At 35.6% G+C, this 27,483-nt stretch overlaps 1 protein-coding gene and 1 pseudogene across 1 annotated transcript in view; both read right to left on the minus strand.

The window, feature by feature from the left end:
• The window catches only part of DNAH12 (dynein axonemal heavy chain 12), a 211,395-nt gene that overhangs the window by 145,968 nt on the left and 37,944 nt on the right, over positions 1–27,483 (minus strand). Inside the window, exons 13-18 of the mRNA XM_014793143.2 lie at positions 18,501–18,679; positions 15,011–15,146; positions 10,320–10,445; positions 8,751–8,885; positions 8,213–8,406; positions 7,420–7,663 (exon numbers count right to left, since the gene is read on the minus strand). Coding sequence (XP_014648629.2) covers positions 7,420–7,663; positions 8,213–8,406; positions 8,751–8,885; positions 10,320–10,445; positions 15,011–15,146; positions 18,501–18,679 — 1,014 coding nt within the window. The remainder of the gene's footprint in view (positions 1–7,419; positions 7,664–8,212; positions 8,407–8,750; positions 8,886–10,319; positions 10,446–15,010; positions 15,147–18,500; positions 18,680–27,483) is intronic.
• On the minus strand, positions 993–2,363 carry LOC106801946 (non-POU domain-containing octamer-binding protein pseudogene; annotated as a pseudogene).

The raw sequence follows: 27,483 nt of genomic DNA on the forward strand, positions 1-27,483 counted from the left end.
CTCCCAAGGTATCAGGAAAAAATAAAGCACGGTACACCAGTAAAAAAAATGAGCACAGCTAAGAGCTACTGTCAGATCTTTAGCATACAGCAACCTTGTTCCCAAGATTGTACTAGACCTATCAAGAAAAGCTATTAACAGCAATATCATAGACACAAAATGGCCATTCCTGGATTGTCTTTTACCCAAGAAGAATGTGGAAGTAAGTTAACACAAGATTTTTTTAAAGATACATTAAATGAAAATTTCTAAGAGATTTCATGTCTTCCTTAGGACATAAAGGGATCTTGTATGGGAGACAACAGAACCTTATGTATGTGACCTCTGTGAACATCTGCTTGAACTCTCATGTGGGAGTGAATGGAACCATGGGTCTGTCATTAGGGGATGTTTGATTTTTGTGGTATATGTGGCAGTGTCTCTGGGTTTGGGGGATATAAAAATGAGAAGGCGGGCTGGCCCCGTGGCTTAGCGGTTAAGTGCACGCGCTCTGCTACTGGCGGCCCGGGTTCGGATCCCAGGCATGCACCAATGCACCGCTTCTCCAGCCATGCTGAGGCCGCGTCCCCCATACAGCAACTAGAAGGATGTGCAACTATGACATACAACTATCTACTGGGGCTTTGGGGAAAAAAAAAATGAGAAGGCAAGTAGAACAGAATGCACAAAGAATGGAATGATTAAGATTAATAGGGCTCTAACCGGATCCATGTTGCCATGGTTCCCCCTAGGTCCTCAACAATCACATGACACTTCAAGAATGCACCACATACATTTGATCAGTTAAAAAAATATACCACACAGAACTGATTGTTAAATACCACCACCCCGCCCCCTGCCCTCTGCTTCCAGCATACTCCCTAGGGTAGTACAGGCAGGGAAGACCTAATTATTGGGAGGAATTTCTAACACTTCCAGGGTAGAATTCTGGCTAGTCTGGAAAGGGCCCTTCTTTTAAGAATTTTTGGAAACCAGACACTGCAATATTAGTATCAGCAATGTCTGCTTGGAACAAATTCAGCTCCAGGAGCTGCACAGTTGAGTACAGCAGGGGTTCCACCAATTGCCTCAGTTCCTTCCATTGTAGCAGCTTGTCCAAAGCATTCAGTTGTGGGTGGGGTCAATCTCCAGGTTCCATCAACATCATAGGGGCAGGTCCTGGTGGAGCTGGAGTACCAGCTGGCACAGAGGTAGGTGGCATGGCACCTCTGTTGTTTATGCCCATAGCACCTTTCATAGCCATCTGGCCCATCCAGGTCTCTAGCATCAGAGAAGGTTCCCTTGAATCCTTCCTGCTGTCACTGCACCATTTTTTCCTGTTGCCGCTGCATCTCTTCCTCATGACGCCTGTGCTCCTCCTCCAGCCTGAGCTCCAGTTGATTTTGTTTTTGCATGTCTTGGTTGTACAGCTCTTCCATCCTCTGAAGTTCTTCTTGAAGCCTCATCAAATCCTGCCTCGTTAGCATGACCTGGTGCTTGTGGTGGGCAGCCCCCATCTCCATCTCCAGTTTCTCATGAGCTTCCTTGATGTTGAGGCCCACTTGGTCTTGTTGCTGCTTCTCTATCTCAATGAATGCCTTCCATTGCATCGGCATACTCATGTTTAAAGGTGCCAGGCTGTGCAAATCTGGGTGGCTGCTCTCAATCCTTGTCAAATTGCTAGTTCTTTATGAGCAACTTCTCTGGAAGTCTCTCTTCGTCATCTAACTGGTCCATGGGCTCCACAGTCACAGGCTGAGGAAATGTGGTTAGCAGTCAGGAGCCTTTACTGCATTTGTCCAGAGCTTTGCCAGCAGCTGGCTTCCCTGAGAACTCAACAATGCCTTCTACTGAGGGCCTTCTTCAATCATCCATTATGATTATAGCCCTCTCCACCTGCCCAATATAGAAAAGGCTTCCTTCAGCAGTTTGTTGGATGCATACTGAGGAAGGTTTTGGAACATAAAGGATGCACTATAGCCAGCCAAGCATACATTCAGCTGCTTTCTGTGGAGTAGCATGTTGTCCAGCTCCACTTTGGCAATCTTGCTAGGGTTCATGTTTCCAAGCAAATAAAGATGAAGCCCTTGTCCTTACAAATGAAGGCTTTGCCTGCCTTCCCATATTTCTCAAATAGTTTCCGCATTTCCTCCTCAGTGATGTCAGAAAAAGAGATGGCTATGTTGGTTGAAAGTCTTCTCTCCCGGTTTCCTAAAGTTTTTTAGGGCAACAATCAAGCCTTCATTTTGGCTGTTGGCCTATTGCCCATTTGCAGGTATTGGCAGTGGCAGTGGCTGCTGCTATTGCTGCTGGTGGTGATGCTAATGATGCTTCCTTGGAATACGGCTTTGCTTCTCCAAGTTAAAAGTTTCACTGCACTGCATTTTTGTACCCCTCTACCAACTGTTTTCCCCTCAGAGTAATGGTGACACTACACGGCCTCCACCATCGCCTCAACTGCCTTTTTTTTTCCACAAATTGACAAGCTGATCATAAAACCCATATGAAAATGCAAGGGATCCAGAATAGCCAAAACAATCTTGAAAAAGAAGAATAAAGTTGGAGGATTGACACTTTCCAATTTCAAAATGTATTACAAAGCCACAGTAATCAAGACAGTATGGTGCCAGCATAAAGTTATACATACAGATCAATGGAACAGAACTGAGAGTCCAGAAACAAACCCTCACATATACAGTCAACTAATTTCCAACACAAGTGCCAAGACAATTCAATGGGGAAAGAATAGTCTTTTCAACAAATGGTGCTAGGACAACCATATATTCATATATCCTACCCCTACCTCACATCACATACAAAAATTAAATCAAAGTGCATCAAAGACCTAAATGTAAGAATTGAAAGTATAAGATTCTTAGAAGAAAACATCAGTGTAAATATTCATGGATTAGGCAATAGTTTCTTAGATATGACACCAAAAGCACAACCAACAAAAGAAAAAATAGATAAATGAGACATCATCAAAATTAAAAACCTTTGTGCTGCAAAACGTACCATCAAAAAAATCAAAGGACAATCCACAGAGCAAGAGAAAATTTTTGTAAATCATGTATCTGATGAGGGACTTGTATCTAGAATATATAAAGAATTTCTACAATTGAATAATAAGAGACAAATAACCCAATTTAAAAATGGGCAAAGGATCTGAATCAATATTTCTCCAAAGAAAACATACAAATGGCCAATAAGCACATGAAAAGATACTCAGCACCATTAGTTACCAGGTAAATGCAAATCAAAACCACAATGAGATATCACTGAAAAGACAGACAATAACAAGTGTTGGCAAGGATGTGGACAAGTTGGAACACCCATGTATTGCCAGTGGGAATGTAAAATAGTTTGGAAAACAGTCTGGCAGTTCCTCAAAAAGTTTAACATAGAATTTGCCATGTGACCCTGCAATTCCACTCCTACATATATAGCTAAGAGAAGCAAAACATATGTCCACACACAACTTGTACATGAATATTCATAGCAACATTATTGAGAATAGCTAAAAAATGGAAACAATGCAAATGTCCATCAAGTGATGAATGGATAAACAAGATATGGTATCCATACAATGAAATATTATTCATCAATAAAAAAGAATGAAGTATGACATGTTACAACATGAATGAACCTTGAAAACATATGCTAAGTGAAAGAAGTAAGTCACAAAGGCTACATATCATATGATTCAATTTAAATGAAGTGTCTGGAATAGATAAATCCATGGAGAAAGAAAGTAGATTAGTAGTTGCCATGACCTGGGAGGAGGAGGGAATAGAGAATGACTACTAATGGTTACGGGCTTACTTTTTGGAGTGATAAAGATGGTCTAAAATTAGATAGTGGTGATGGTTAGGCAACTCTGAATATTCTAAGAAACCACTGAACTCTACACTTTAAAGGGTGAATTTTATGGCATGTGCATTATATCTCAAAAAAGCTATTGTAAAAAAATGCAAGCCAAAAACAAAGGAAAAACAGTAAACTAATGATAAAATTATAAGTACATAATTTTTTTTCAGATATGAAAGCAATCAACTGACATTACCCAACAAGAACTTTTTTTCCAGAACCATATTATAGGGCACCAGTTCCCAAAATTTTGGGTTCACAACAGATGTTAATAAAAATTATTTAAAACTTGGGGAAAAAAGAAAAAACCAGGTAAGTGGCATGTCCTTTCAATGTCATATGGGAAACAGGGCCACCTCAGGAAAATTTAATTGTTTAAACACTGTATTTTGTTCAACTCACTGTTTACTACTTAAAGTCCCAGACTTTGTGAAATGACATGTTAACTCATAGATTTTTGTCCAGTAGAAACACAAGTAATTTCTGTCTAATAAAAAAGATAACTCCAAGGAAAGATAGGGAACTGCTATTTTTCTTATCAAAGTTTTTAAAACAATTTGACTATCCATCTGTATAACTTTGATTAAAGTATAAACTTTAAAAAAAAATTTTAAAAAAAAGATAACTCCAAACATTATGGTTTATTGGCCTGTATGACATTAACCAGCCTTATATCAATACTAGCAATCTTCTTCTAACATTCCTTTATTAAATTGCCTATAAATACTCAGCTCCTCAAATGTTCTTTGAATCAGCCTTACCATCTTAGTGGTTCTCTCATTAATTAATAAGTAGAATAAAATATTTGACAGGTTTATTGTTATCTTTGTATGACAGTCATGTTTTCATTTTTTTGTACATAATAATTTAACAAAGTAAATTTTTTAAAAATTTGAGGACCAGAGACCAACCAACTTTTTATTTTGATTAGCAAGGGCTTTGTTTTTAACCTTCCATTTGTTATCACTATCATCTATTTTTGCCTATCATCATATTCCCCAACATTCATCAGAATATGATATAACAGGTACTCAATAAGTATTTGTTAAATAAATGAATTTTTAACACTTAAAAAGTAGAAAGAATATACTCTCAAAGTGAATATATTTAGCCTCATTAAAAATTCAGTAGAAAGTGAGAGGATGGAAGAAGCTGAATGTATGGTACAGTCAGCCTGTGTGGAAAGCATCTCTGTAAGAGGCTGGAGAAGAAACAAAAAGCTAATTCCACTCAACTGCTCAACAAGTGTTAATTACCTAGCACATGCACATGTTAACCAGGCTCAGTTCTAGTCACTGGGGATACAACAGTAAACAACAAAAACAAAAAATCATTATATAGTCCTTATTTTTCCTATTTTGCCATTTACCAGTAAAAACTTAATCATCAACTATCATGGTCCATTGCTGTGGATTTATTTTTTAATAGTATAAACTCCCTGGGGGCCAGCCCAGTGGCGTAACGGTTAAGTGTTCCTCTCCCATTTGGCAGCCCGGGGTTTGCAGGTTCGGATCCCGGGCGCGCACAGACGCACCACTTGTCAAGCCATGCTGTGGCGGCATCCCATATAAAGCAGAGGAAGATGGGCACGGATGTTAACCCAGGGCCAATCTTCCTCAGCAAAAAGAGGAGGATTGGCAGCAGATGTTAGCTCAGGGCTAATCTTCCTCACCAAAAAAAAAAAAAAAAAGTATAAACTCCCTGTAATATTAGGAGAAGGGTCCCTAAAACTCTCATGGTAAAAAGAATATAAGGAAAAGAACATTAGAGGGAATTAACTAAAAATGAATATGTGAAATTCCTTATTGACTTTTCTACTTTCACTTACAAACATTTATTTAGCATCTGCAATGTCCTAGTCATTATTGTTAGTGATTAGGATACATCAATAAATTAAACAAAGATCCCTTGTACAAACTTCCAGTTATAAAATAAATAAGTCCTGGGGATGTAATATACAGCATGGTGACTATAGTTAATAATATTGTACAGTCATGTGTCGCTTAGCGATGGGGATACGTTCTGAGAAATGCGTTGTTAGGCAATTTCATCATTATGCAAACATCATAGAGTATACTTACACAAAGCTATATGGTATAGATTACTACATTCCTAGGCTGTATGGTACTAATCTTGTGGGACCACCGGCGTATATGTGGTCCATTGTTGACTGAAAGGTCGTTATGCAGTCAGTGCATGACTGTACTGTATATTTGAAAGATGCTAAAAGAGTAGATCTTAAAAGTTCTTGCCACAAGGAAAAAAATTTGTAACTATGTGTGGTGACAGATGTTAACTAGACTTATTGGGGTGCTCATTTCTCAATATATACAAATACCGAATCATTATGTTGTACACTTGAAACTACTAAAATGTTATATGTCAATTATATCTCAATAAAAAATAAAAGAACATTGTAGGCAGGGGTGACAGCTGCAGCAAAGGCCCTCAGGCTGGAGGAACATGCTTGCTTGTTTGAGAAATGAGGATGGGGGACAGTTGTCAAGGTGGTGAGAGCATATATTGGTATAACCCCTATGAAAGGTAATTCGACTATAGATTTTAACTATTTACCCTCCTGGAATTTACCTTGCAGTCACACCTTCATACACATGAAATTTTATACCAATATATAACATTGTATAGATGTAAAAAAGAATGCAAAAGCTCCATATCCGATGAGAAAAAGTCTCCAAGACAAATTAATCAAAACAAAGGAGGAAAATTATACATATACTATGCTATATTTTATGTAAAAAGAGGGAAGGGTAAGAATACATATTCACATTGTTATATGTGAAACCAAACTCTGGAAGTATACACAAGAAAGTAATAACATTGATAACCTGAGTTACATGGTGAGAAACATGAGAAGGAGATTTTTCAGATATATCTTTTTATATTTTTTAAACCATGCAAATATATTAAATATTGAAAATAATTTTAAGGAGTTACTTAAAAAAAAGTTCAGGCAGCTCATGGAATCTCAGAGTGCTAGACACAGAGAAGAACAATGCTCAAATTCTCATCACAGAGTTTGCACTCTGAGCATGCTGACAGTGGAAACTACCACTACCACTTGAACCACTGCCACTACTGCCTTGGGAAGTTGGATGCATTATTAACTGTCACAAAAATTGTTATTATCATCTCTTTATAAATGAGGTGACTGAGGCATGAGAGGCTAAATATCTTGCCCAAGATATGCCACTACCAAGAGCAGAATTGTGATATAAACTTAGATAGTGTGACTCCAAAGCTTTCCCAACTAACTGCCACCCTGCGCTACTGCCCTTAGTAGAGGCTAACTGGTCTGTCCTAATAATTTTTTACCCTCTTTATACCATTATAATTAGTCATTATTGTCTTTTCTATTTGTCAAGCATTGTTGTATGAAGAGATTGATTTCGATGACTTCATCAGGAAAGAATGAAACGTGAATTCAGTAATAAATCAAGTTTTCTAGATTCAACTTTGGTTTTGCTTCCAATCTTTCTATTTCTCCTCATTAGCACTTGATGATGCAAATAGCTCTACCAGAGCTTTCTAAAATGTCATTAAATGTTTTCATACCTTAAAAGTTTTTATCTGCTCCATTACTGTAGAGCACATAGTAATAGTAGGATTCTCTTTTGGTTCTTCTTCAATTTTCTCTTCTTCCAGATGTCGTTTTTTTGCTGCCTTTCTTTTTTCTTGTAATTCCTTCTTTTGCTTCATTTGGAAAAATTTCAGTGCCTTAAAAATTTCCCGGGAAAACTCATCTACATCAGCTTCCATGCTTTCCCCATTAAGGTCCAAAAACCCTCCATCCATCCACCTGAATTGAAAGAAAAAATAATATTAAACTCAGACACTTTCGGAGTTTGAAGGCTTAGAGATTCTTTTAGGCTAGACCCCTCATTTTATAAAAGAAACAACTGAGTGCAAGAATGGTTAACAGTTTTTCTTAGTCACACAGGTAGAGCTGATGGTAGAGAGACAAGACTAAAACCATCATTTCAGCCATGCTGCATGTGCTAAAATATGTATCAGACTGTAAATGGACGACTAGTAGTATCCAAATAGAATGCAGATTTGACTCCATACTTCCAATTTTTAGTGTAAACATTAGTCAAAATAATTTATTGCATAAAAAAGTGAATTAACTCTAGAAAACCCAAATTAGACTTCAGATATTATATTAGTAAGGTTAGGGGGTACCTTAGCAACATTTGATGCTTCTCCTGTGTGATACTTGGTTTTCTTTCAAATAGATGAATAAGTCCAATTTTAAACATTTGGCCAACAACAACAACAAAAATAAATATATGTTTTACAAATCCTTTTACACCATTTGCTTAATTTTTATCATATCATTAGAAATTACCGTTTTTCTGTTCGTTGCCACTTCAAAACTAAATTAAAAAACTTCTGATAGGGCTCAATGTTAACTTTTAATTTATCCAGTTCAGGATATTTTGTCAATTCCCATTTGAAAAGTTCTTCTTCTTTATTAATAAACTGAACTGCTTCTTCAGATTCCTGAATACGTTTTTGTAGTTGTCTTACATCTGTCACATACTGAAAGCAGATAATTTTTTATCTCAAGAAATATGCAAGTAATGTTATAAAAATAAGATTATACGATACTGCACAGCCTATGTCCTTGCATTTATACACCAACTTTAAATATCAACTTCACAACATTACTATGAAAGAGAGCAAATGTATGGTTATGTCCATTTTACAAATAGAAAACTAAGTCATAAAAAAGATCACATAAATAAAACCAGTTCCAGGGCCAAGAGTCGGGTCCCTGCTTGCCATAGTAAGAATATGTTTTTCTATATTTTTAAATTTATGCAAACGTGTCCTGTATTAATCTACAAGCCTGCCACAGCTATTGTCTTGTATATTTATCAGACCTGTTGCATGCGGTCCAGTTCTGCAAATTCTGCAAACTCTTCCATGCGGCGTGATTCCTTTTCTATTTCCAAAATCAGTTTCTCTCTCTTGGCTATTAGCTCAGTTTCTTTTTTATGTTTAGCATTCTCAATGAGCTTTTTAAAAGACAATTTGATTATGTTAATTATTTTATTACAAAGGAAAGAGTTCTCAAATTAGAAATCTGAAAGATTTGTATAGTAATAAAAACCATCATAGAGGGCCGGCCCTGTGGCTTGGTGGTTAAGTGCGCGCGCTGCAATGCTGGTGGCCCGGGTTCGGATCCCGGGTGCGCATCGAGGCACCACTTCTCCGTCCATCCTGAGGCCGAGTCCCACATGCAGCAACTAGAGGGATGTGCAGCTGTGACATACAGCTGTCTACTGGGGCTTTGGGGGGAAAAAATAAAATAAATAAAATCTTTAAAAAAAAAAAAAATCATAGAAGTAAAAATGAGTATAAAAATAAAACACTGACTAATATTAAAATGCAAAGAATAATAAACGACAAAGAAAAAATTTTGCAGATCTCCAAAGTGACTATAATAATTCTTATTTATTAATTAGATACTTTAACAGATTGTGGGATAATAGTAAAAGCTACCATTTATTGAGCATGTGCGATGTGTCAAGAACTATTAAACACCTTACCTACATTACCACAGGTATTATTATTATTCTCACTTCAGAGACGAAGAAATTTAGACTTATAGAGGTCAAGAGACATGTCCAATGTCACAAATTCATAAAAGTCAAAATCTGGATTAGAACTTTGGTTTATCTGACTGAAGTCCATGCTTTTCATTACCATACCATCTCACTTCCCAATTTAGGAGAAACTGGTTTACATTAGGACTTTTTCAAAATCTGAACTATATTCAGTCTAATATAAAATCCTAATCTGCTACTTCTTATCTCTCTGATACTGGGCAAGTTACTTAACTTCTCTGAGACTCATTTTTCTCATCTATGAAATAGGGAAAATAGGAACACCTGGGATTTTTGTGAGTATTAAATTATTTAATAAATGGAAAGCACTTAGTGCAATGCTTACTATTATTATTATTAATTTATATAATAGTTCTGACTTCTTAATGTCAGTTTCACTTCCTACAGACCCTGTGAGTTAAGCCTAACACCCTGACCTAAGCCTGCAGGGCCATAAATGTTGCTAGCCCCAAACTCATATTGACACATGAAGTTACTTTTTTTTTTTTTTTTTTTGGTGAGGGAGATCAGCCCTGAGCTAACATTTGCCAATCCTCCTCTTTTTTTTGCTGAGGAAGACTGGCTCTGGGCTAACATCCATGCCCATCTTCCTCCACTTTATATGGGACACCGCCATAGCATGGCTTGACAAGCGTGCGTCGGTGTGCGCCTGGGATCTGAACCAGCGAACCCAGTGGATCGTGCGCACTTAACCGCTTGCACCACCGGGCCAGCCAGATGAAGTTACCTTTTAAAGGTAGATGGCAAGTATGTATGAAAATTAAATAAACACTGTGCTTAAAATGTCAGAATACAAAAATATACCCCGAAAAATATATTTACCTCATCATTTTCATCAAAGATGGGATTTATTTTCCAAGGCCACATAAGGACAGCTGAATTTAAAGCTAAGTCTTCTTGAGGAAATAGAAAAACATCTAAAAAGTAACTCATTCGGCGTTTGGATTCCTACAAAAGAACCTCCAGATATAACACATCATATAGAAAATCTAAGGCATTATGAAAAAGAGAAGAACCAACAACAACTTCTAATACTCTTTCAAATTTCAGTTTGACTCAGATTATTACCTATTTCATGTCATCCAAATTACGTGGGTATTTCAATAGCTAAAGGATTATTTATTTGGCTTTATACCACACAATTGCAGACTTCTATTCTGGAAATACAGCTTTTTAAAAGTTTTCACTTGCAGTTGACTTAACATAAAGGTACTATTGGTCCTCCTGGTATACAACTGAAAAAGGTGACCAAATATGCGGAACCCTTTAAACTTTTGATTTTAAAAGGATTTTATATTTCTTATTCTTATGTATTTATTTATTTTTGAATCTTTGGTGACAAAGATTTTAGCAGCTTTTGTTTTGTTTTGCAACTTCAGTGACATTACCACCTTTTTTGCCTACACTTAGCATATAGCAATTGTCCAGAAGAGTTTAGGGGTGAATGGCAAAGAAAAAAAAAAAGGCTTTAAAACCAATAGATTTACCTGAGTAGAGCAATTAAATATCTTTACCCCTATAGCTTTCATTGATCCATATGCAGTGTTGTAATTTTTTAAGAATTGAAATACAGATTCAAAGGCTAATTTAAGGTTTTTGGTTTGAGATATGTATATGATGTGTATATATACAATATGAAAAATGCATTATATACATATTATATTGCATGTAGAAATATAACAATAAAACTTGATCCATGTAAAAACAGTATGGAGATTCCTCAAAAAATTAAAAATAGAAATACCATATGACCCAGCTATCCCACTACTGGATATTTATCCAAAGAACTTGAAATCAACAACTGAAAGAGACTTATGCATCCCTATATTCATTGCAGCATTATTCACAATAGCCAAGACGTGGGAGCAATGCAAGTGTCCACCAAGGAGATGTGGCATATATATAAAATGGAATACTTGGGGCCAGCCCAGTGGCGCAAGCAGTTACGTGCGTGCGCTCCCTGCGGCGGTGCAGGGTTCGCCGGTTCAGGTCCCGGGAGCGCACCGGCGCACCACTTGGCAAGCCACGCTGTGGCAGCGTCCCATATAAAGTGGAGGAAGATGGGCACGGATGTTAGCCCAGGGCCTGTCTTCCTCAGCAAAAAAAGAGGAGGATTGGCAGATGTTAGCACAGGGCTGATCTCCTCACAAAAAAATAAAATTAAAATAAAATATAAAATTAAAATAAAATAAAATAATAAAATGGAATACTACTCAGGCATAAAAAAAAGACAAAATTGTCCCGTTCGCAACAACATGGATGGACCTTGAGGGTATTATGTTAAGTGAAATAAGCCAGACAGAGAAAGACAAACACTGTATGATTTCACTCAGATGTGGAAGATAAACTAACACACAGAGAGAACAGTTTAAAGGTTACCGGGAGGAAGGGGGTTGGCAGGTGGGCACAAGGCGTGAGGGGGCACATTTATATGGTGACTGACAAATAATAATGTACAACTGAAATTTCACAATGTTATAAACTCTTATGACCTCAATAAAAAAAACTGATCCATGTAATTAATTATATTAATAGATTAAAGGAGAAAAAGCATATGATGGTCTCAATAGATGCAAAAAAAGTGTTTAATAAAATTCAACATCCATTCATAATGATTTTAAAAGAAAAAAACTAAAAGAAGAGAACTTACTAATCTGATAAAGGTATCTATAAAAAACCTAAAGCAAATGTCATACTTAATAGTGAAATCTTGAAAGCTTTCCGTTTGAGCTTGGGATCAAGATGACTGCTATTCAACATTGTACTAGAGGTCCTAACCAGTCCACTGTAGCAAAGAAAATAAACAAGGTTTGGAAATGTGTAATGTTTGACGAGAACAAAACCAAAACTCATTATTTGCAAGTTATATGATGGTATATGTACATGTTTGAAAAGAATCTTCAGATAAATTATTAAAATTAGGAAGAGAAATAAAAATATATATAAAAATTTTAAAGTGAAAATTTTTAAATAAAAAAAAGAAATTTTAAAAATTAAAAATTTAGGGGCCAGCCTGGTGGTGCGGTGGTTAAGTTCGGTGCACTCCACTTCAGCAGCCCAGGGTTCACAGGTTCAGATCCCAGGCGCAGACCTATGCACTGCTCATCAAGCCATGCTGTGGCTGCGTCCCACATACAAAATAGAGGAAGATGAGCACAGATGTTAGCTCAGGGCTGGTCTTCCTCAAGCAAAAAAAGGAAGATCGGCAACAGGTGTTAGTGCAGGACCAATCTTCCTCATCAAAAAAATTAATCAATTAATTAAAAATTTAGTGATAGGTATTAATTTGTATATAAAAATAAATTTTATATCATGGCCCAAAGTATAAAATAAATATCTATGAGTCCATACTGATATAAATAAACGACTGAATAAATTAATAAGTGGGGGAGAAGAGATAAATCTCCCATGTAGAAGAATTCCAAATAAATTATGTAGCTACTGCACTGCATACAGTAACTTCCTTCCAAAGAGGACATTATGGAAAGCGGGAGAAAAAGAGTGGAGAGACCTGATAAACAATACTTCAATTAGGTCAGTGTGGTATTGATACAAGGATAGACAAAAAGTCCAACGTAACAGAATAGAACGCCTTAAAACAGACCTGCACGTATATGGACACTTGATATATGATAGAAGTGACACTGCAGAGCAGTAGGGAAGGGATAGTTTCTTCAATAAATACATATTTTCCCATCTATATGAAAAAATAATTAAATTAGGTCTCATATCATTCACAAAAATAAGATTCCAGGAGGACTGAAAACCTAAACCTGAAAGGCAAAACTAAACAGCTTTTAGAAAAGGATACAAGAAAAAAAATCTTAATGACTCTGGGTAGGAAAGAATTTCTTAAACAAGACACAGACAACACTAGCTATGAAAGAAAAGATTCCTCCATCTGATGGCATCTGACTTTTGTTCATCAAAACACCATAGAAAAAAGTTAATGTAAATTACAGAGTGAAGGAAAGGATACCTATTGACAGTATATTCAAAACTGCTACACTGAACAATACACTTAAAAATGGTTAAGATGGTAAATTTTATGTTATACACATTTTATCACAATTTTTAAAAAACTATTACAAATCAATAAGAAAAAGACATAACTCAAAAGAAAAATGGGCAAAAGACACACACCAGCATTTCATAAAAGAGTAACTCAAATTCATTTGTTTTCAGGAAAACGTAAATTAAAAAATACAATGAGGGCCGGCTCCGTGGCTTAGCGGTTAAGTGTGCGCGCTCTGATGCTGGCGGCCCGGGTTCGGATCCCGGGAGCGCCCCGAGGCACCACTTCTCCGTCCAACGTGAGGCCGAGTCCCACGTACAGCAACTAGAAGGATGTGAACCTATGACATACGACTATCTACTGGGGCTTTGGGGGGAAAAAACTGAATAAATAAAATCTTTAAAAAAAAAAAAAAAAAAAAATACAATGACATCTACCCAACAGACTGGCAAAATTTTAAATATCTCACAATAGTAAGTAGGGGTAAAGAATAAGACCCTTATACACTGCTGATAGGAGTATAAAATTGTAACTATTTTAGAAAAGAGTTTTGCCTTAGCTAGTAAAGGTGAAAATAAGTATATTTTAAAACATCTAGAAGAAATGCATGAATATATGCACCAGAATACATGTACAGAAATGTCCCCAGCAGTATTGATGTTAGTAGAAACAACCCAGATATTCAGAACAGTAAAATCAAAATAATAAATTATTGCATAGTTATATAGGAATACTAGACAGCAATGAAAATAAACTAAAGTTAAGAAACAATGACGTTACTAACATAATGTTGAAAAGACGCAAAAGAATAGAAACAGTGTGATTCTGTTTCTATAAAGATCAAAATGAGACAAAAATTAGCTATATTGATTAGGAATGCATATTTAGATGGTAAAACTATAAAGAAGAGCAAGGAAATGATTACTATAAAAGTGAGGATAGTGCTCACATCCAGAGAAAGACAGGAGATTGTGATGGGCTTCTAGGGTGTTGGCAAAGTTCTATTTCTTTCCCTGGGTGATAATTACTGAGTGTTTACTTTATAACATTTTAAACTGTACAATTTATGTTTTATGCAATTTTTGGTATGTGTTATATTTCACATTTTTAAACAAAGAATTAGAGTACAATATAGGTGAGTAGGTATATAATCTTGGCTTGGGGAAGGCATAAGCATACTACTAAATGTAGACACTATAAAAGAAAATATATTTTTGTAAATCCACACATAGTTGGTGGAACCAAAGGAAAAAAAAATGTGATTACTGTAGAAACCTCTAGGGGGGAGAGGGAGAGAAGTAGTTATGATCAGAAAGTCATACACAGAGGGCTTCTGGGGTGCTGGCAATGTCCTATTTCTTGACCTGGGGGGTGGCTACATAGGTGGTCACTTTATAACTATTTGTTTAACTATATGTTTTATACATTTTCAATATGTTTATCACTTTTCACCAAGGAAAAAAACTATTTTAAAATACGTAAGTTAAAAGATTCTTACCTTGATGCGTAAAATCAACTCTTGAATTCCCGTAGTCCGAGCTTTTTCTACATAAGATATCAGCTCCATCATCTCTTCTGTTGTCTCAGGGGCTTTTAATGCGTGCTCTTTAATTGCTTCAAATTCACTGCAAATACTGACATAATACTCGGCTTTACTATAGTTATGGTAATTAATACTATATCGTATACAATAAATGTATTATAATGATTATAAAATAGGAACTGTGATACCCTAAAAATAATTGGTTAATTCACTAAGATATCTTAAAATATTTAAGCATAACTTATTTGATAACTCAGCATACATCATACATGTATAAAATCTATAAAATTAAGGTAACATTTTCATGTGGAAATTGTGGTATATTTAAATTTTTTTTCTACTGATCTCTTCAACTCTCTTGAGTATCCAGTTAAACAGTGTGATATAGAGCATACTTGGATCAGGCAGCCCTACATCTAAATCCTGTCTCAGCTGCTACTAGCTTTGTGACTTAAGCAAATCTCTGAGGTTTAGTTTCCGTATCTGTAAAATGAAGTCATTAACATTCATCTTGCTAGATTGCTGTAATACAATAACGAATGCAAAGGGCCTAGCACATAGCACACTCTCATTTACTGGTAACTATAATTGTTAGTATAATCATTAGTTTAATTATTATTATTAGTGCCTCTTGTGAAACATGGCAGTATAGCAAGTAAAAAGATCAAACCCCTGTACACATTTTTAAAAATCTAAGAGATGACTCTCTTAGAATATCCTATGTATATAAGCATGAACCTAGATACCCTATAGCCATTATTTAACTAAAGGTACATTTCATAGGATTTGTTCCCTGTGCTTTGCAATATCTGTATTGTCATGCCATTACCAGAAATATCAGAAAAACTCCACGCAAAAAAAGAGTATAAAAGACGTTAAGTGGTTCTAAAAATAAATTTTAGCTCATGCAGGTATTTCATTTATATTATGTGGGTAATTATACTTATTCATCCATTTAATAAATAATTGGGTACCTACAAGGTGCTAAGCAAAGTTCTAAACGTTGGAGATAGAGCAGCAAACAAGTTCCTGCCCTCATAAAGCTTACATTCAAGTTGAGGAGAGAGACAAAAGCACATAAATATATAACACATAAATACATAGCACAATGTTAGGTAGTAAAAAGTGCTATGAAGAAAAATAAAGCAAAAAAAAAAGCGATCAAAAATGATGGAATATAGAAAAGGGGCTACTGTTTTATAGAGAGTGTCCAAGGAAGGCTTCTCTACAAAGGTGATATTCAAGGTGAGAGAATTAAAAAGTGAGTCATGCAAATATTATGAAAAAAACTTCCAGGGAGAAAAAACAGCAAGGACAAAGGTCTGAGGTAATAAGCTTGGCATATTTTAGGAATGGTAAGCAGACCAGTATGAATACAAAGAAGAGGACATAATATGAAGTTGGAGAGGTGAGCAGGAGTCAGACCATGTAGGGCTTGATAATTAATTCTTAATTATCAAAAATTTAGGAGGGGTGAATTAATGTGGATAATGCAAAAAAGACAGATGATCCTAATAGAGGCACTTTCTTCTTGCTAGAGCAGAATCCGAGTCCCTGGGGAAGACATTATAGCAAAAGAAAAGGAGGCAAACAAAATGATGCAGAGCAAGGTGACCCAAAGAGATGCTAAACCAAACTGTGAAGTAAGCAAAGTGCTCTTTAATGATGATGAATTTATTTAACAAATTGTACTTAACTTAGTGGCAAATTTCCTCCTTTTGATGTTATCTATCTCAAGTATGGAATTTAAACAGGAAGGAATTAAAGAATGAACTAGGTAAAGGAAACTGGACAACTTTTCAGCTGTTCTTATGTCATGGGTTTATAATAAGATATAGTTATTTTGTTGGAAGTAAAATAATTTTCCAGAAAAGTCACAGATACTACAAAAATAAATACCAAAAAAAAGTCACGTTGAACATAAATCATATTTAGATTAACTATGGCATTGTCATTGCTCTTACTCAACAGGATTGTTAGAAACAGTCTAATACTTGACCATCTTTGATATCTTTTTGTGTTGTATGCTTTTGTACAAAGTATGGCTGACAAATACTTGACTTTCTGACAGTCATGTATTTTTTTATTCATTTAAAAATATTTATTGATGTGATAACTCCCTCGATTGGGTGCCTATTCTATGCCAAACATGGTGCCAGATGCTTTACAAATGTTATCTGCGATCCTAACATTAGTCCTGCAAGGAAGGTATTTTTCGTAGCTGGCACACCAGGCTCAGGGAAATTAAGTAACTTGCCTAGAGTCACAGAACTAGTTCATGGCAGAGCCAGGATTCAAATCCAGGTCTTTTTGATTCCAAAGCACATAATTTTCAAATATTGCTTCTGGGAAAATAAACATAATAGCTAACATTTATTGAGTACCATGTTCCAGGCACTGTGCTAGGTGCTTTATGTATGTTAGTTTTAATCCTTACAGAAGTTACAAACTAAGATTCCTTTGGGGCCAGACAGGTAACAAATGAGTTAGATGAGATGGATGATGAGTTGCTTGAGCACTGGGTGAACAGACCAGAGGACACATTCCCTGTCTAGAAGAGAAACTGCTTCTTGGCAACATTTACCACTGCAGGCCCAATATGGCATGGTCTTCCCACTTTTTCAAGAAAAGTAAGAGATCTGGATTGTGTGTGTGTGTGTGCACGTGCGCGCTTGTGTGTGAAATCTCCTAATTTTGAAATGTTGATGGCACATTCAAAATTCATTTAAACAAAATAAAACATTGTGAGATAAGTAAAACACATTTGCGTGGTACATTCAACTAGCAGGTCACTAGTTTATGAATCCAATTTTAAAACGCAGCCTTTAATTTTATTTATTTATTTTTTCCCCCAAAGCCCCAGTAGATAGTTGTATGTCATAGTTGCACATCTCTCTAGCTGCTCTATGTGGGACTCGGCCTCAGCATGGCTGGAGAAGCAGTGCGTCGGTGCACGCCCGGGATCCGACCCCAGGCCGCCAGCAGTGGAGCACGCACACCTAACCGCTAAGCCACGGGGCCGGCCCTGAATCCAATTTTATAGCCACCCTGCAAAGCAGGTATTACCGTCTCCATTTTACGGAAGAGGAAAAACAAGCTAAGTGACACAGCAAGTAAACACTGTGGTGAGAAATGATCCTCAATCTTCTAAATAACTTTGAAAATCTATAGTTTTTCCATTTTCATGCAACCTGTATCCAAACACTGGCTTATTTCAATTTTTTTTTTTTTTTTTACAAATCCTAGGTTGCCTCAAAACTAGTCTCAAACAGTATCAAACAAAAAGAAACCAGACCAACGGGACTACAAACAAACCTCCTTAGGGAGCAGCCATGGAGAAAAAGTTGTAAGTACTTACATTTTAATCTTTTGTTTTTAAACAAGAATTATTACTAGCAAAATATTTAGCCCTGTAATTCTGAGTTTGGCAATTAATTCTACTCACCATTCATTTTCTTTTCTATGTTTTGAAGCTATGTCATTTAATAATATGTTTGCAAAGGCTTTTGCTTTGTTTGTTAGGCCTGTCTTCAAATCTTCACAATCCAAATGCACCATAGGGTAATGAACCCACTGAGGCAAAAGCATTATTTCTGAGGCAAGACTGAAAAATTTTCCTATAAACTAAAAAAAACAGCATTTAAAACAAAAAATGCTTAGAATTTTCAAATTCATCAGTGATTTTATAGTACTGTATTATAGTGAAATTCTTAATTATATAATATAAATGCAATCTCATTTCTTTTTGCTAAGTGACTAAACTTTTTCCCGCTGTTGCATAAATCTTTTTTTCACCTGTCTTTTCACTAGGGAATTTGCCAATCTACCAGTAAATATCCAATACAAAGCCATTTACAGCATCAATATCTGGACATTTCAGAAGGTAAAATTTCCCTTGTAACTATTAAAAAAACTATCCCCAAAGTCAACTCATCTTTCTGTTTAGAAACAAATCCTTATCATGTGACAATTTGTGTAACAGACTAATATTTGCTTGTGCCATCACTGTTGTCTCACTGAAGATTCTAATTCAATTCAGGAAAAGAAATATAAGGAACTTTTTGGTTTTGGTCAAAATAATCCAGAAGGAGAGAAACATTGTGTTCTGCCATTACCAAAGATCCAAGATATTGGAATTTATACAACTTCTTAATACCCAGAGACTGGGATATTTTTTAAAAATTAAACAAAGTAGTATGGAAGAAAACCTGACAAGCTACGTTGCATTTTGTGCAACATATCTACTAACTTTGGGCAACTTGGACTTAATTTCACAATCCATCTTTAATGTTGCCTCTCTACCTTCATCCTTACCCCATCTTCACCCTCCATCAAAATGCCCCATTCCTTGTGTTCTTCCTTAAGGAGACTTTCCCTTCATTTGCCTCTCTCTCAAGGCTACCCTATTTTTCTAGAGTCTGCAGTATTTAGTGGATTGGGCTTAAAATTTTCAGTGTTTTAAGGGAGCCGAGGTATTCCAATTAATTAATTCAAAGACTACTTTGCGTGCCTGCTTAGCTCTTCCTTGGAAATATACCAAATAGAGAGCAAATAAAGCTTATGGCACTGAAGAAGGGAGGATAGATGTTTTCTTATTCTCAAGTACCATCATCCAGTTTTTCTGGGATGTAATTAACAGATACAGAAAAGAAAATGGGCTGGATGGATCAAAGAAAATACGGCATACTGGAAACAACACAGATGTCCATTTATAGTAGAAAGGATGGTATATTAATACAACAAAGTGTTATGCTGTAATAAACTATAACTATGTGCAAAATATGGACGAATTTCACAATGATGAGTGAAAGAAGAAAAAACAAAAGAATATATATATGATATCTTTCATATAAATTTATCATGGGCAAAACTAAACTATATTATTTAAGAATGCATACATAGGTGGTAAAACTATAGAGAAAAGCAAGAAATGTCTGGATAATTGTTACCAATAAAGAAAGGAGAAGGTTATGGTTGGGGAGAGACACATGGGTAGCTTCTGGAGTGCTGCAAAGTTCTAATTCTTAATCTAGGTGGTTATTAGGTTATAATTACCTATAAATCTGTACATATATGCTTTACATGCTTTTCTGTATTATGTTATATTTCACAATTAGATTACTTTTTTAATCTATTTTTACTTATTATATATTTTTTTAATTTTTTATTTATTGCAGTAACATTGGTTTATTACATTGTATAAATTTCAGGTGTACATCATTATACTTCTATTTCTGCATAGATTACATCATGTTCACCACCCAAATACTAAATACAACCCATCACCACACACATGTGCCAAATTATCCCTTTCGCCCTCCCCCCTCCCCCCTTCCCCTCTGGTAACCACCAATCCAATCTCTGTCCCTATGTGTTTGTTTATTGTTGTTATTATATACTACTTAATGAAGGAAATCATACGGTATTTGACCTTCTCCCTCTGACTTATTTCGCTTTGCATAATACCCAAAATGTCCATCCATGTTGTCACAAATGGCTGGATTTCATCGTTTCTTATGGCTGAGTAGTATCCCATTGTGTATATATACCACATCTTCTTTATCCATTCGTCCCTTGATGGGCACTTAGGTTGCTTCCAAGTCTTGGCTATTGTGAATAACGCTGCAATGAACACAGGGGTGCATGTATCTTTATGCAATGGTGTTTTCAAGTTCTTTGGATAAATACCCAGCAGTGGAATAGCTGGATCATATGGTAGTTCTAGCCTTGATTTTTTGAGGAATCTCCATACTGTTTTCCATAGTGGCTGCACCAGTTTGCACTCCCACCAGCAGTGTATGAGAGTTCCCTTCTCTCCACATCCTCTCCAACACATGTTGTTTCCTGTCTTGTTAATTATAGCCAATCTGACGGGCGTGAGGTGATTTCTCATTGTAGTTTTGATTTGCATTTCCCTGATAGTTAATGATTTTGAACATCTTTTCATGTGTCTGTTGGCCATCTGTATATCTTCTTTGGAGAAATGTCTGTTCAGGTCTTTTGCCCATTTTTTAATTGGGTTGTTAGTTTTTTTGTTGTTGAGATGCATGAATTCTTTATATATTTTGGAGATTAAGCCCTTATCAGATGTATGGTTTGCAAATATCTTCTCCCAATTGTTAGGTTGTCTAGATTACTTTTTAATGGAATATTTTAAATATACAAAAGTAGGCAAAATGTACCCATCATACAGCTTCAACAATTATGAACTCATGGCCAATCTTTTTTTCTCTATACCCCTAACAACTCCCCCTATTCTGTTTTATTTTTACACAAATCCCAAGCACCATATCATTTCATCTACATATATGTTACAGTTCATAATTTTTTATTTCCCCCAAATAGGCATGCTAACCAGAAATATAGTATGTCAAGACTTGACAAAGAGATCCAGGGATTTATTACTAAACCTAAAAGTAAATTTTTAAATAGTTATATAAACCATCTAGAAATTATAAAATTCTAGAAAATTTCACAGCAAACTACTAGACCTAAGGAAAGAGTCATTGTGAAACCCAATGAAACATACGCTTAGCCTAGAGATTTAGGGCTTATAGATACTACAAGTTATGGCCAAAAAATTTAGCTGTTAGCTCATAGAACATTTATTGTACTTATTCTCTGCTCAGCATTGTATTGAGGTACATGGTAAAATACAAACAAAAGAGAATATACAATCTCTGATTTTGTGAAAGTAATAATACACTTAGGAATTCATACCATAGCTTTAAAAAAAAACCAAATATGGTAAAAAAATATGCATATTAGAAAAAAACATATCATCATCTCAATAGATGCAAAAAAACCATTTAACAATATCCAACACTCCTTCGTGGTAATAACACTTGACAATCTAGGAACAGAAGATAACATCCTCAACTTGACAAGGAGAATGTAGGAAAACTCTACAACTAACATTATACTTGGTGGTTTAAAAAAGTAATGTTTCCCTCTAAGATCAAGAACAAAATAAAAATATCCACTCTCACCACTTCTACTCAACATTGTACTGGGGGTACTAACCAAGGAAATTAGGCAAGAGAAAAAAAAAAGAGGCATCCATATTGGAAAGGAATGATATAAGAAATTTTATATTTTCAAGTATATGGGGAAGCCATTCTGATTGGCCTGAATTTTATTTTAACCAGAGCAGCCTGATTTACAGCCTATCAAACATACAATGTACATTTGCTTTAACTGTTACCCTACAGTAAAGAATGTACTCTTTGAAGATAAACAAATTCATGCCTCCCTTCCTTTGATGCCAGCACTCTTTAAAGATAAGACTAAACGCCTCCTTTCCCACAGCATCAAGGCCATGTTGACTTGCTGTGTATGTGCTGATGTGTAACAAAATATCTCCTTGAACCCTTGAAAGAATGTACCCCTGTCATGCTTGATGTATATCTCTTTTGGCAATGGTATACAACCACACTGAAAACCATTCTTCTTCAAAGTGCTTCCTTCCTTTGTGAAGGCTGCACTCCCAAGCTATAGTCCTCAGCTTGGCTCAAATAAAACTAACTCTCTGCTACAGAATGATTATTGATTATTTGCATTGACAGGAGGAAGTAAGACAATTTCTATTTGCAAATGACGTGATATTGTATATAGCAAATTCTAAGCAATATACACACACATACACATAGAACTATTAAAATTAACAAAAAGTTCAGTAAGGTTGCAGGATATAAAAGCAATATACAGAAATCAGTTGTATTTCTAGATATTAGAAATGAACAATCCAAAAATGATATTAAGAAAACAATTCAATTTATAATAGCTTCAAAAAATAAAATACTTAGAAATTAGATTTAACAAAACAGGCACAATACTTGTAGAACACAGAAATATTGGGCAAAAAGTGGAAAAGCACTATATGGTGACTGAAATGATGCAAAGTAGCCTCCCTGTAACCTATAAGAAATATGCTCTATATGTTCAAGGATGTGAAAGAAAATATGAACATAATAAAGAGAAAATGGAATTTACCAAAAAATTTGGGAAAATACAATATCTGAAATGAAAATTTTACTTGAGTAATAGCAGCTTAACACCAGAGAAGAAAGTATTAATGTTCTTAAAATGATGCAAAAGAACTATACAAAAGGAAGCATAGAGAGAAAAAACTGAAAACTCGGAACAGAGCTTCAATAACCTCTGGAAAAATATCAATCAGTCTAATATACATATAATTGGAATTCCAGAATTGAGGGAAGTGGGGAACAAACAAAAAGAATTGAAGAAATAATGTCTGAATACTTTCCAAGTTTGATGAGAACTATAAACCCACAGATCTAAAAATCTAAACAGTATTTCTTCTCAAGAAAAAGAAACACAAAACAAACAAAACTAAAGCACTTCACAATCAAATAGCTGAAAAGCACAAAAAAACAAAAGAGAGAAAATTTGAAAGCAGCCAGATAAAAAACATTACAGAAAGAAACCCAGAGGAAACTTCTAGCATGACAACATTTGGAGGTCTCTGGACCTGCTCTCTAGTGAAAATTATTTTTAAAACAAGCATTTAAAGCCTCTGAAAATGGCCCTAAGAGTATACAGAAAATGAACAAACATCTATCCAGAAAAATCTATGAAAATTTGCTAAGAAGAGTGAGAATCTGCAGTATTTGAACCTAGACTACTCCCTCCCTCCCTGATTTCAGCTCAGAAAGGTGGAAACTCCACTCCAGACTAGTGTGCTCAAAAACACAAGGTTCTCTCTCCCCCAGCTTCCAGTTAGAGGACTTAACTGCTTGTTGCTGAGTCTAGGTTCTCTTTTTTTTCTTTTTATTTTTTTGTGAGGAAGATTGGCCCTGAGGTAACATCTGCCAATCCTCCTCTTTTTTGCTGAGGAGGACTGGCCCTGGGCTAACATCCATGCCCATCTTCCTCCACTTTATATGGGACGCCGCCACAGCATGGCTTGACAAGCGATGCGTCAGTGCGCGCCCGGGATCCGAAATGGCGAACCCCAGGCTGCTGCAGCAGAGCACGCGCACTCAACATTTGCACCACCAGACCGGCCCCTTTTTTTTCTTTTTTTATTGAAGTATACTCAACACACAATATCCTATTAGTTTCAGGTGTACATCATAGTGACTGGATATTTATATACATTACAAAATGATATTTATGTACACTACGATGTCTAGTTACCATCTGTCACCGTACAAAGTTACTACAATATTATTGACTATATTTCCTATGCTGTACATTACATCCCTATGACTTATTTATTTTATAACCAGAATTTTGTACCTCTTAATCCCTTTCACCTATTTCGTCCATCCCCCAACTCCTCCTCCCTCTGGTAACCACCAGTTTGTTTCCTGCATCTATGAATCTGTTTCTGTTTTGTTGTGTTTGTTCATTTGTTTTGTTTTTTAGATTCAACATATAAGTGAAATCATATGGGATTTGCCTTTCTCTGACTTATTTTACCTAACAAAATACCCTCTAGGTCCATCCATGTTGTCGCAAATGGCAAGATTTCGTTATATATATAATGCATATGTATATATATACATACACACAAAGGTTGCTTCCATAACTTGGCTATGGTAAATAATGCGGCAATAAACATAGGGGTTCATATACCTCTTTGAATTAGTGTTTTCATTTTCTTCAGATAAATACTCAGAAGTGAAATTACTGGATCATATGTTAGTTCTATTTTTAATTTTTTGAGGAAACTCCATACTGTTTTCCATAGTGGCTGCACCAATTTACATTCCCACCAATAGTGTAGGAGGGTTCCCTTTTCTCCACATCCTCACCAACACCTGTCATTTTTTGTCTCTTTGATAATAGCCATTGCAACAGGTGTAAGGTGATATCTCATTGTGGTTTTGGTTTGCATTTCCCTGATGATTAGTGATATTGAGCATCTTTTCATGTGCCTGTTGGCCACCTGTATGTCTTCTTTGGAAAAATGTCTATTCAAGCCCTCTGCCTATTTTTTAATTGGGTTGTTTGTTTTTTTGATATTAAGATGTGTAAGTTCTTTATATATTTTGGATATTAACCCCTTATTGGATACATGATTTGCAAATATCTTCTCCATTCAATAGATTGCTTTTTTGTTTTGCTGATGGTTTCCTTTGCTGTGCAAAAGCTTTTAGCTTGCTGTAATCCCATTTGTTTATTTCTGCTTTTGTTGCCCTTCTCTGAGGAGACTAGTCCAAAAAAATATTGCTAAGACCAATGTCAAAGAGCTGACTGCTATGTTTTCTTCTAGGATTTTTATGGTTTCAGATCTTACATTCAAGTCTTTAATCCATTTTGAATGTATTTTTGCATATGGTGAAGATAGTGGTCCATTTCATTCTTTTGCATGTGGCTGTCCAGTTTTCCCAATACCATTTATTGAAGAAACTGTCTTTTCCCCATTGTATATTCTTGCCTCCTTTGTCATAGATTAATTGACTATACATGCAAGGGTTTGTTTCTGGGCTCTCTCTTCCAGTCCATTGATCTACATATGTTTTTGTGCCAGTAACATGATGTTTTGATTACTATAGCTTTGTAGTATTGAAATCAGGGAGCATGATACCTCCAGATTTGTTCTTCTTTCTCAAGATTGCTTTGGCTATTTGGGGTCTTTTGTAGCTCCATACAAATTTTAAGATTCTTTGTTCTCGTTCTGTGAAAAATGCCATTGGTATTTTGATGGGGATTGCACTGAATTTGTAGATTGCTTTAGGTAGTATGGACATTTTATGAACATTAATTCTTCCAATCCATGAGCATAGTGTATCTTTCCATTTATTTGTGTTGTCTTCAATTTCTTTCATCAATCTCTCATAGTTTTCAGAGTACAAGTATTTTACCTCCCTGGTTAAATTTATTCGTAGGTATTTTATTCTTTTTGATGGAATTGTAAATGAGATTGTTTTCTTAATTTCTCTTTCTGATAGCTCATTATATTAGTGTATAGAAACACAACTGATTTCTCTATATTAGTTTTGCATTCTGAAACTTTACTGAATTCATTTATTAGTTCTAATAGCTTTTTGGTGAAGTCTTTAGGGCTTTCTATACATAGTGCCATGTCATCTGCAAATAGTGACAGTTTTACTCTCCCTTTCCGATTTGAATGCCTTTTTTTTTTTCCTGCCTAATTGCTGTGGCTAGGACTTCCAATACTTTGCTGAACAAAAGTGGCAAGAGTAGGCATCCTTTTCTTGTTCCTAATCTTAGTGGAAAAGCTTTCAACTGTTCACTGTTGAGTATGATGTCAGCTGTGGGTTTGTCATATGTGGTCTTTATTATGTGGAGGGACCTTTCTTCGATACCCACTTTGTTGAGAGTTTTTATCATAAACGGATATTGAATTTTGTTAAATGCTTTTTCTGCATCTATTCAGTTGCTTAGATGATTTTTGTCCTTTGTTTTATTATGTGGCTTATCACGTTGATTGTTTTGCAGATGTTGAACCATCTTTGCATCCCTGGAATAAATCCCACTTGATCATGGTGTATGATCCTTTTAATGTATTCTTGTATTTGATTTACTAATATTTTGTAGAGGATTTTTACATCTACGTTCATCAGTGATATTTGCCTGTAATTCTCCTTTTCTGGGTTGCCCTTGTCTGGTTTTTATCAGGGTAATTGGCCTCAAGGAATGAGTTAGGAAGCATCCCCTCCTCTTCAATTTTTGGAAGGGTTTTAGGAGGATAGGCATTAAATCTTCTTTAAATGTTTGGTAGATTTCACCTATAAACCTATCTAGTCCTGGACTCTTATTTTTTGAGAGTTTTTAAATTACTGATTCAATCTCATTACTTGTAATCGATCTATTCAGATTTTCCATTTCTTCCTGATTCTGTCATGGAAGGTTGTGTGTTTCTAGGAATTTATCCATTTCTTCTAGGTTTTCCTTTGTGTCAGCGGATAATTTTTCATAGTAGTCTCTTATGATCCTTTGTATTTCTGTGGTGTCAGCCGTAACCTCTCCTCTTTCATTTCTGGTTTTATGTATTTGGGTCCTCTCTCTTTTTTTCTTGATGAGTCTGGCTGAAGATTTATTGATTTTGTTTATCTTTTCAAATGACCAGCTTTTAGTTTCATTGATCTTTTCTATTGCCTTTTTTTTTGTTTTTTGCTGAGGAAGATTAGCCCTGAACTAACATCTATGCCAACTTTCCTCTACTTTAATGTGGGTCACCACCACAGTGTGGTTGACAAGTGATGTAGGTCTGTGCCCGGGACCCGAACCCATGAACCCCGGCCGCCAAAGCAGAATGCGCCGAACTCAACCACTACACCATGGGGCCAGCCCCTTTTCTATTGTCTTTTTAATCTCTATTTCATTTATTTCCTCTCTGATTTTTATTATTTCTTTCCTTATATTGATTTGGGGTTTTGTTTGTTCTTCTTTATCTAGTTCATTTAGAGGTAATGTTAGATTGTTTATTTGAGATT

This window comes from Ceratotherium simum, chromosome 5 (genome assembly GCF_057802395.1).
Source record: "Ceratotherium simum simum isolate JZ-2026a chromosome 5, ASM5780239v1, whole genome shotgun sequence".
Classification (NCBI taxonomy): domain Eukaryota; kingdom Metazoa; phylum Chordata; class Mammalia; order Perissodactyla; family Rhinocerotidae; genus Ceratotherium; species Ceratotherium simum.